At 42.5% G+C, this 10,299-nt stretch overlaps 1 protein-coding gene and 1 long non-coding RNA gene across 2 annotated transcripts; one reads left to right on the plus strand and one right to left on the minus strand.

The window, feature by feature from the left end:
- Positions 1–266: 266 nt before the first annotated feature.
- On the plus strand, positions 267–9,385 carry LOC140592596 (uncharacterized). Its single transcript, XR_011992948.1, has 3 exons — positions 267–595; positions 7,540–7,625; positions 8,010–9,385. It is a non-coding gene; the product is annotated as an uncharacterized lncRNA (long non-coding RNA).
- Positions 4,197–10,249, minus strand: LOC111848898 (cytochrome P450 4A25-like). Its single transcript, XM_072716271.1, has 12 exons — positions 10,061–10,249; positions 9,427–9,571; positions 9,291–9,335; positions 8,756–8,883; positions 7,983–8,107; positions 7,514–7,668; positions 7,259–7,365; positions 6,750–6,940; positions 6,306–6,439; positions 5,771–5,835; positions 5,473–5,555; positions 4,197–5,358 (listed from the first exon to the last, which is right to left on the minus strand). The coding sequence occupies exons 1-12, from the start codon at positions 10,247–10,249 to the stop codon at positions 5,181–5,183; spliced, it is 1,545 nt and encodes a 514-aa protein (XP_072572372.1). The 3' UTR covers positions 4,197–5,180.
- Between the last annotated feature and the right edge of the window lie 50 nt (positions 10,250–10,299).

A 10,299-nucleotide genomic window follows, 5' to 3' on the forward strand; every position in this document is an offset into this window, starting at 1 on the left:
GCCAACCAATATTCAGATTGCACCATGTTATTGTTTCAACGTTGAATTATAGTTAAATTACGTTGAATTATGGTCAGTGTTAAATTAACAGCGTTGAAACAATTGATTTTTGGTCAGATTTTCAATATTGAAAAACTGATGGTGGCAAAACCTTGATTCAATGTTGTGTGCTATCTGGGTATGCCCAGATTGTTTTGCCCTTTCCAAACCCGTCCCCCACTGTACTTCCATTGTGCTAAAACTGTCCTAATTTCATCCACCCATCCCTGTGTCACATGGATGAATTAAGTTCACCATCCTGAGCATAGTAAAGTCTTACATATTGGCAATAATCAGAGGAATGTGTTGATAACAGTGCATTCTTTGCCTTGTGCACGAAAATGCATCTTTGTGCATTGTGCTTACAACAGGAGACACCAATTCTCCTTGGGCCAATAAAATGTGACAGTGCAACTTTCAGAGAATGTAGGTTATTCCCAGATTTGCCCCATACCTTCTTGAGTTCAGATGCGAATTATCTGTCCTCAACTCACATTTTTTACTCAACCGCGCGCTTGTGGGTTTTGATTGTGGCGACCTACACCAGCTTCAATCTGTGAGTAACGACACCCCAATGAGACTTCCACCTTTCCCTTTTACCTTGGGGCAGATTGCGGATGGCAGGCAATGTAAATTTTCACAGGTAGAAGGTTCGGAGCAAGTCGAAGCGGTTCGGTTTCCAGTGACTGGTCATATTGGACAGATGTGCTGCCTCTGCCATCACTGCCCAGGTTTAAAATGAGAAATAAACATTCCGCATGCTTCCTTTGCGGTTAAAGTGAGCATATTTCCGCAGCACGGGAGTAGATAAATATTTCTCATATATGTGAAATAATTACAGATAAGTTGGGCATGTTGGAAGAAGAAGAGCATTACTTAGCTTGATCAGTACAGGATGAAACGGGGTGTTGTGTAATATTTCGTGTAAACTGATATCTATATGTATTTAAACATTGCTTTATACTTACGCTTTGTCTCAGACTCACATGTAGAGGAATGTGGTAACGGTACCGTAGGCTTAAAAAATACCCAGCATTAAGTTAGAAGAGAAATCTGTCGGAAAGGGACGGGGTGGCTGTCCGGCTGCGGGTATTAATTTGACAGGATGCTTGTCGCCAGACGGGCGTGCGGATCTGTCAGTGCATCAACAAAAGTTGATGTCTCAGCACGTCGGAGTCCAGTACTGTGTCATTAAAGAGGAACATTTGACACCAACCTTGAGAGAAAAATCATTCAGTTTCGAGTGATGCGTGTTATTCACAAAACTAACACAATCATTACAGGAGGTGGGTGTGGGCCAGGAATCACTCTGATGACGCTTGAACACTGACTTTGTTCAAAAATAAACAAGGTTTTTCACCAAGGGTGAAAAGTAACAAGGTACATTTACTTGAGAACTGCACTCAAATACATTTTTTGAGCACCTGTAAATTTAATCCAGTATATGTAAAAGTACAAATATTGTACTTTTGACTCCACTACATTTCTATGAAGGTTATCTTTACTAATTACATTAGCGGAAGAATTTTAAGTGCGATAGTGTGTTCGTTGAAAAAATGAAACCAATCACAGTAAACTACTCCTAATTAAGCTGTCACTCAGGTTACTGTTGGGCAGTTATACAGCTGGAGGTGCGTAACTGGGTTGGTTGCTTAATTATTTTTTAATTTTCCTTCTACAGGAACTCTACTGTCTGCTTGATGAACACACGTGCGCGCACACACACGCACACACACACACACACGGCCAGAGCTGTGTCAGAACATTACCATGCTGTTTTGTGGGAGTGGGATAGGGAGGATGGTAAATTAAATGAAAATGACAATGGATGTCCTTCTGTTGATTCAGTTGTGTTTCTTTAGTTATTGTATCATGTTCCACAAGCTATTTATTCTACAGGTTCTACGCGCAAGTCAATGCATTCAATAGGTTGTTTCATTAAGTCATTAGGTTCTGTAAATACATTGTGGCAACAACACAGACGCTCCTCTACTTACGAACTTTCAAACTTTCAGACATACAAACGAAGAGGATTGTAAGTCCAAATTGTGTTCATTACGGAAGAGGATTAGGGCCACCATGAACATATTATTTGAATAGATTAAAGTCAGAATTCTGACATACTTTCGAATTCTTAAGTATTTTTAAATCAAGTACTCCAGTAATTTAACTCGAGAAGAATCTGATTGAAGAACTTTCACTTGTATTGGAGAAATATTCGACCAGACGTACCTGTACTCTGACTCAAGTCTTGGAGTTGTGTATTTTGTCCACCTCTGCCTTTTGGTAATAAATTTGCGTACTTAGTGGATAAATAGAGCACATATACGTCAGTCCCAGGCCAATTAGAAACATTTCTATTTCATTTACATTCTGATTATTTGTTGATTCTTAGTATGTTGCATGGCTGCTGTTCCAGAAAAAAAATTACTTCTGCTTACTGAGAATGGAAAATAATTTGAAAAGAAATGAGAATGAATCAGGCCTTAGGAGATTATGCTCTCCTGTGGTTGGGTTGCACCACGCGTCAACATGATGAGAACAGTTGATGATCTTTACTGAGCTGAACCCTTAATGGGAAGTGCAAAGTCCAGCCATTGCCATTCAGTGTTGGTGACCCTGTTCTTTTAAAAAATAATCCAACTCCCCCATCCTAATGATATTATTCCTGTAGGGATTTTTCCAACCTGGCCTCTTGAATGAATGTAATATATTATTGAACAAGCGTGAATTTTACCCTTAAAAACTTAAATAGAAATGAGGAAACTTAAGTTGTAGCCCGAGTAAAAACAGAACTGGTCTTCCCAGAAATGTGACACTGGCTTTCTCATTGCACCTTGGACACTATCACTGCACTGACGCGACGTCTCCAGCAGCTAACGGTTAGAGAAGAGCAGTGTTTAAAGACTGGACAAACACAGTGACAACGGCATGTAGAAGACCCGATGACGGACTAACTGAAAGTTGGCGGGGTGTACTCAGGGTGCGATCAGCGGCTCTTGACTGACCGACTGTAGCTGAATCAGTCTGGAGCAGGGCTAGTGTCTTCCTGTCTCAACCTGGCCTCTTGAATGAATGTAATATATTATTGAACAAGCGTGAATTTTACCCTTAAAAGCTTAAATAGAAATGGGGAAACCAGTTGTAGCCTGAGTAAAAACAGAACTGGTCTTCCCAGAAATGTGACACTGGCTTTCTCATTGCACCTTGGACACTATCACTGCACTGACAGCGACGTCTCCAGCAGCTAACGGTTAGAGAAGAGCAGTGTTTAAAGACTGGACAAACACAGTGACAACGGCATGTAGAAGACCCGATGACGGACTAACTGAAAGTTGGCGGGGTGTACTCAAGGTGCGATCAGCGGATCTCTTGACTGACCGACTGTAGCTGAATCAGTCTGGAGCAGGGCTAGTGTCTTCCTGTCTCAACAGAAGCTCAATAAAATAATTAAAACACAGAACCCCAGTATTCATGTACCCTCTGGCACATTAACATGTAGAATACCTAACTTGTTTTCCGAAAGAAGTTCTGTAGAGAATCACTGTAGAAGCATCACATTGGAAGTGTGATAAGAACATAAGAACATAAGAACTATACAAACGAGAGGAGGCCATTCGGCCCATCGAGCTCGCTTGGGGAGAACTTAACTAATAGCTCAGAGTTGTTAAAATCTTATCTAGCTCTGATTTAAAGGAACCCAAAGGATTCAGCTTGCACTACGTTATCAGGAAGACTATTCCATACTCTGACTACACGCTGTGTAAAGAAGTGCTTCCTTAAATCCAGTTTGAAATGTTCTCCCGCTAATTTCCACCTATGGCCACGAGTTCTTGTATTTGAACTAATGCTAAAGTAACTATTCGGTAGAACAGCATCCAAACCTGTTAGAATCTTATAGACCTGGATCATGTCCCCCCTCAGTCTCCTTTACTTGAGGCTGAACAGATTTAGCTGAAATAACCTTTCCTCGTATGACATTCCTCTAAGACCAGGAATCATTCTTGTGGCCCTACGCTGCACCTTTTCTAAGGCCGCTATGTCCTTTTTAAGGTATGGTGACTAAACCTGCACACAATATTCTAGGTGAGGTCTCACCAAGGAATTGTATAATCTTAGCATTACCTCCCTTGACTTAAACTCCACACACCTGGAGATGTAACCCAACATCCTATTGGCCTTTTTTATTGCTTCCCCGCACTGGCGAGAATGAGACATGGAAGCATCAACATACACACCAAGGTCTTTCTCATAATCAGCTACCTTTATTTCAGTAGGTCCCATAAAATACCTGTACTTTATATTTCTGCTCCCTACATGGAGTACCTTACATTTGTCTATGTTAAATTTCATCTGCCAGGTGTCAGCCCAGTCACTAATTAAATTAAGATCCCACTGTAGCTGCTGAGCCGCTAGTTCAGTATCTGCTACACCACCCACCTTGGTGTCATCTGCAAATTTCACCAGTTTACTGTATATATTGGTGTCTATATCATTTATGTAAATTAGGAACAATAGTGGTCCTAAAATTGAACACTGCGGTACCCCACTATGAACGCAGGCCCACTGTGACATTGAGCCTCTTATAACTACTCGCAGCTTCCTATCCGTTAACCAGTTATCAATCCAGGTCGCTACAGTTCCTAAAATACCTGTCGCTTTGAGTTTAAGTGAGAGCCTCTTGTGGGGAACAACATCAAAAGCCTTTTGGAAATCTAAGTAGATGACATCATAGGCCTTCTTATCATCAACTTCCTGAGTAGCTTCCTCAAAAAACTCCAACAGATTTTTAGTTTTAGTATGTTTAACCTTTAGCCTGATGTCATAGTTGAAGGTGTCCTAGAGCAGTCCTTAGCCACATTTAATCAACGTCTTTGATCATGTACGAATTTAGGGGGGAGGGTCTGGCAAACTGTTGGCTTGGTAACACAATAGCTTATTTTCCAGGATGATTTGACAAGAGTGCATCTCTTCAATTTGCTATGGAAAAAATCCGGATTAAGATTGAAATCTTCCTGATTTCAGTATAACCACTAACACCACGACATCGACACTAATACTGTCTGGAATAATTAACGTAATTGTAAAAGGCACCATGTCGAGCGGGAATGTCTGTCTTTATAGGGTGCAGGGGCAGGGACTCAGGGGTCGGGCGTCACACGCTTGATCTTTAGTTGGATGCCGTTGAGGGAGCGGAGCACCAACCGTGGGACCATCTTAGGAACAAAGTTGGGGTCCCTCTCCAGTCTGTACCGTTTCAGAGTCAGGGCAACAGCCACCTTCATCTCGTTCATGGCAAAGTTCTGCCCAATGCAGTTCCTGTGGAAAGTAGGAGTTAGAGAGACAAATGAAAACAGATGACTCACAAGGTGCTAAGCCCGAGTGCATTGTCTTCCTGGGAGCCAGCTCACATGAGGGAGGGCGGGTACTAACCTCGGGCCCGCAGAGAAGGGCACGAAGGCGTGGGGAGAGCGCTTGGCGCAGTTTTCCGGGAGGAATCTCAGGGGGTTGAACTCCTGCAGAGATAGAGGGTCTCATCTTAAAGGCATAAGAGCTGCTTGTTCACGCACTAGCCCTTAATGAGCATTATCATGCTAATGTGAAACAGGTAAACGTCGATTCTTGGGGAAGGCTGCAATGCAACTCTTACGCACAAGCATAGTCTGTAATGTGTCACTGCATCGTGAGTTTGTGTGAGGTTACGGTACTGCTGCACACTCGTGATACCTACGTGGGGGTTTTCCCAAACCATGGGGTTCCGGTGAAGGCCGAAAAAGCTGGTTCCGACGAGGAAACCTGCCAGTGCATGCGAGAGGGTTGGGTGTCAAAAACAGGCACAGATATGTGTCTGGTTATTTTCGGTGCTGATCCAGTGAGTGCCATGACTTCTGCCCTATTTTCCAAGCTGGACTATGATGCCATTCATAGAATACTTTATCCCTCCTAGGATAGCAACTGCTTGAATGATTCACTCCCCTTACATTTCTCTTTTCTGCGCAGATGACATGAGTTCCCTTTTTAAAAAAAAAAAAAAAATATATATATATATATATATATATATAAAAATTCATTCTGTGGTGCGATACTAAAAGAAGTTAATATATAACTTGCTGCCTCTGACAGAGGTCAGGGATTGTCTGTGACAGTGGTCCACTGAACTTCTGTTTTCTCTGGTGTGAATTATCCATGATTTGTTTTCATCTAAATGCATACAAGTATGAACTGAAATGTAACAATGAAATAGCTAAGTTTAGCTATGACCATGCCTTCTGGTAACGTCCGCCCATCGAAGAAAGTCATGGGCTTCGTCAGCTTCCGCGATGTCCCAGGGACCGGCGGATAGAGCCGGAGACACTCCTTTATACACATGGTGGTGTATGGGATTTTGCTCAGATCTTCCCTAATTTAAAAAACACAGTCAATGTTTGCATCTTTTGAAAAATGATCAGAAAAAACATGCAAATCCCTTGATACATGAAAGGGCTGCAAGACACTTGCATTTTACTCCAGTTTTTAGCCAAACAAACTCAGGAAATTTTTATAGAAAAAATACTGATACAAATGAGTTTATTGTATTCCTACACTGAAATAAAACGAGAATGAAAGGATATCAGTGAAATATTTTGGGTTCAGGGTCGCCTACCCCCGTTCTACGGTATTAAAAGCTGAAGAATATTATGGATGCGATTTTGGTCATCAGGAAATCCTACCATTCCATGGTGTCCTTCTCTTTAAAGATGTCCATGACCTCAGCCCGACACTTTTCCTGGTGCTCGGGGTGGCCGGCCAGGGCATAGAATATCCAGGAGATCCCGCTGGCTGTCGTGTCGTGTCCCTCGAACATGAACGTGTCCACCTCGGCGCGGATGTCTTCGTCTGACAGCCCCTGCTGGTCCTCGTCCTGCAAGAGATGGCTATGCTGTAGAAGCAGTACTGTCATCTTAACAATTTTACATTTCCCATCTACAACAGCCAGGCTGTTTTTCCCCCACATATTAAATACCAGTTGTTTATGATTAATTCTTTAATTTGTTACATAGGGAAAAAATGGTCAGTGAACTGGTTGGTAAACTGGTACTTGTGGTCATCATAAAAAAAGAATTCCTGACATCTTGCTGTGTATGTTTTTGTAGTTTCTCTCCAAAATAAACAGTAACATCATTGTTTATATAACCTACAGTAAATCTACAGCTGGAATCAGGCGACATTGGAAACGTACTGTTGCACACAGCAAGATATCAAGAAAGTCCAGGTTTCTCTTCTTCTGTTCTGCTCCAAGTTCCCTTTCATTCTTCAGAGCCTCCTTCCTTTGTTTAATGACCTCCTCTGAAGTGAAAACAACAAGGAAACCACTCACATGTCACGTGTTTATCTTTAAAACCCAGGGCACCTTACCCTTGACTTGTAATTGACAGTCTACAACATCACCCGTTAGTAGGCTTACAGTTTTATGGAGCATTTACCTGCTACTGACCTGTGTGCTCATGTGCTATCTTGCAGGCCTTCCGGAATCTGTAACCATGTGGGCTGAGGTAGAAGATTATGTCACTGTGGTAAGGAAAGGTGCGGGACCGAAGGTTTATAAGGTAACTCAGCTCGTAGACGGCCTGAATGTAGGAGTTGATGCCACTAGAGGGGAAGGAAAAGGGAAAAAGTGCCATAAAACAGTAAATCAAGCTAGAGATCCAGTTGGCATTCCGATGGTTCTATCCATCTATGAAGGCACACATCAGCTGAGGCATCATAATGAGTTGCCACTAAACCTTCTAGGCTGTATATTTTACAACATCAGACTTGAGTGTGATCTGGTTTCCATGGAAACCACCTTTGGTTTCCTGATGTTGACCTCTTTGTTGACATGGTGCACTGCACTGGCAGGTGGTGTTATAAAGAGGGATTGAACTTTGGAAGCAAACAAAGAAAATGAACTTGTGCCGACTTACCTTTCGGTCTGACAATTGCTTCTGCAGCTGAACGCGCACTGCATTATGCTGTCCAGTGTCATCAAGCTCACGTGATTGAAAAGCTCGAATGGCTCATCCTGGTCGGCGTAAACCTCCCATTTGTCCTGAAGAAGAAAGTGACCCAGCTCAACTCTAACACCCGTGAGATGGGATGTGAATTGTACGGCTCTTGCAGAAAAAGATTCAAAAGGAAAAGGGAAAATTCAACTCTATAGCCCTAGATATGCTTTTAGTGATCTGAAGCTTTGTTTTAATTCCAGATGCTCTTGTTTCTTTGATCAGTGAGTATAACAGTTCAGGGCAATACATGAGCATTTATAAATGCTGAGGACTGCAGACTTATTTTGTGGTTATACATGACATACCCATAAGTACTAGAAAGTATAAATATAGTTATGTAAATATTGTATGCAAAATAATCATTAATATGGCTTGTTATAAAGTCCTTATGTCAGGGTCAGGGGTGGCCAATCTTATCCGCAAAGGGCCGGTGTGTATGCAGGTTTTTGGGATAACCTGTAGGTCAACCCAGGTGTGAGGACTCTTCAGCCAATCAGTCCTGTAATTAGTGACCTAATTAGTTGCAGCGAAAACCCGCATACACAATGGCCCTTTGCAGATAAGATTAGCTACCCCTGCCTCATGTGGCACCCACTTTACAAAATTACTACAGTACAATAAAAATGGCCGACATTTTACAAGCCTTTCAGAATCTGAGGAAATGGGACGCAATTTCTGGCGCATGGACACACCAGCATGGCTCTTGCAGATTCAGCCATGAGTGTAACATAATGCTTCAGGATGTCATAATGGAAGCCAGGGGTGAGCAGTCTTCTGTGGAGGAACCATTTCTGACCTTGTGACACAAGCAGACCATTCCCTGCAAAGCAGATGGAGGACGGGTGAGTCGGTGTCATGTCCGATTTAAGCATGGTACCCTGTACTACTGCCCTGAGCAGTTATTACCTGCCTGAGATCAAGCACTATGCAGCCATGAATGCATGCATGATGAATTCGTTTTAAATCTTCCGAAGTTCTCCTACACCTCACTATTGTTACGGTCCCCTTGCACTGGCTTCCTGTAGCTGCCCGCATCAGATTGAGAACACTGATGCTCGCCTACAAAGCCAAAAACGGACCAACACCCACCCTACTACCTAAAGGAACTTCTCACCCCGCCACTACACTACACTCTCTCCGAGACACACACTCTCTCTAATTAATATTGCATAATGGAATGCATAATTTGTTATATATTTTGCTACAAGTGAAATTAGCGTATCATACCTATCCATGGAATAAGGAAGTTGTATGCAAAGTCGTCTTTCGGCTCTGAAAGCAGAATAAAAAGGAACACATTAATAAATGTCGTCCTGTCGAAATGGAAGCGTGGTAGCGTAGTTTATATGAATAGAAGCCACACCTGTGGATGCCAAAATAGTCTTCATGTATTCCGGGTGGTGGACATGCAGAACGGCTACGGATGGCCCGAACCACAAGGGAAAAGCCAGAGGATACGTCTCCACCCATTTTACGACCTTGTATAAATCTGTACCGTCCTGGGGAAACTGCCCGATGAGATAAAACATCATAATAATTCCGATTATTTTAGTTTACTTTGCATTATAATTTACAATTGAAAATCAATACACGGTACACATCGGCCAACAATAAAGGCTATACAGGGCCTACAAAAACAGCATTACAATTAAAGTGATCTGTATCAAAGATGCACCAACTCGTCACACAGAATATAAGTATATAAACATTTTCATCGGAGTTACATAACACGAATGATTTATAGTGAGTCCAACTGCGATCACATTGCCTATGGATGCATCATTTATGGTTGACAATCATGCAACACGACAACAAACCCATTAACTCTGTCGCATCAGGTACGGATGATGTTTTTGAGATCACCTTTCCTCTGCCAAAATACACTTAATATGGTTTGATGAACCATGAGAATGTAATCTGATATATAATCTCCTCTCCTATGCGTGGCGCAGACTGAGTATGCAACGGGTTACCGGAGCGTAATATGATATATGTACCTCATGGACGTGGCCGTAAAGCCAGTGTTTAGGTGGTCCCGGGAAAGGCTGAAGCACCCGCACGAATTCTCTCCTCTTCATTAGCAGCTTTGCCAGCTTGAACGCGATGGCAACTAAGCAAAAGACGCACGCCAGGTGCCAGACGCGCCTTGGCCAGAAGGGTAGCACGGCCGTGTCAAGCATCTCCATGGTCTGTGGAAATCACTGAAAACAAGAAAAACCTGCTAATCTGTGTATGT

This window comes from Paramormyrops kingsleyae, chromosome 9, assembly GCF_048594095.1.
Source record: "Paramormyrops kingsleyae isolate MSU_618 chromosome 9, PKINGS_0.4, whole genome shotgun sequence".
Classification (NCBI taxonomy): domain Eukaryota; kingdom Metazoa; phylum Chordata; class Actinopteri; order Osteoglossiformes; family Mormyridae; genus Paramormyrops; species Paramormyrops kingsleyae.

Excerpts from the sequence above, each read along its gene's own strand:
- LOC111848898 (XM_072716271.1), bottom strand. The coding sequence starts at position 10,249 with ATGGAGATGCTTGACACGGCCGTGCTACCCTTCTGGCCAAGGCGCGTC. Across the intron at positions 9,572-10,060 it reads TTTACGGCCACGTCCATGAG|TTTCCCCAGGACGGTACAGA; the intron begins GTACATATATCA and ends CTCATCGGGCAG. Across the intron at positions 6,440-6,749 it reads GAGAAGGACACCATGGAATG|GGAAGATCTGAGCAAAATCC; the intron begins GTAGGATTTCCT and ends TTTTTAAATTAG.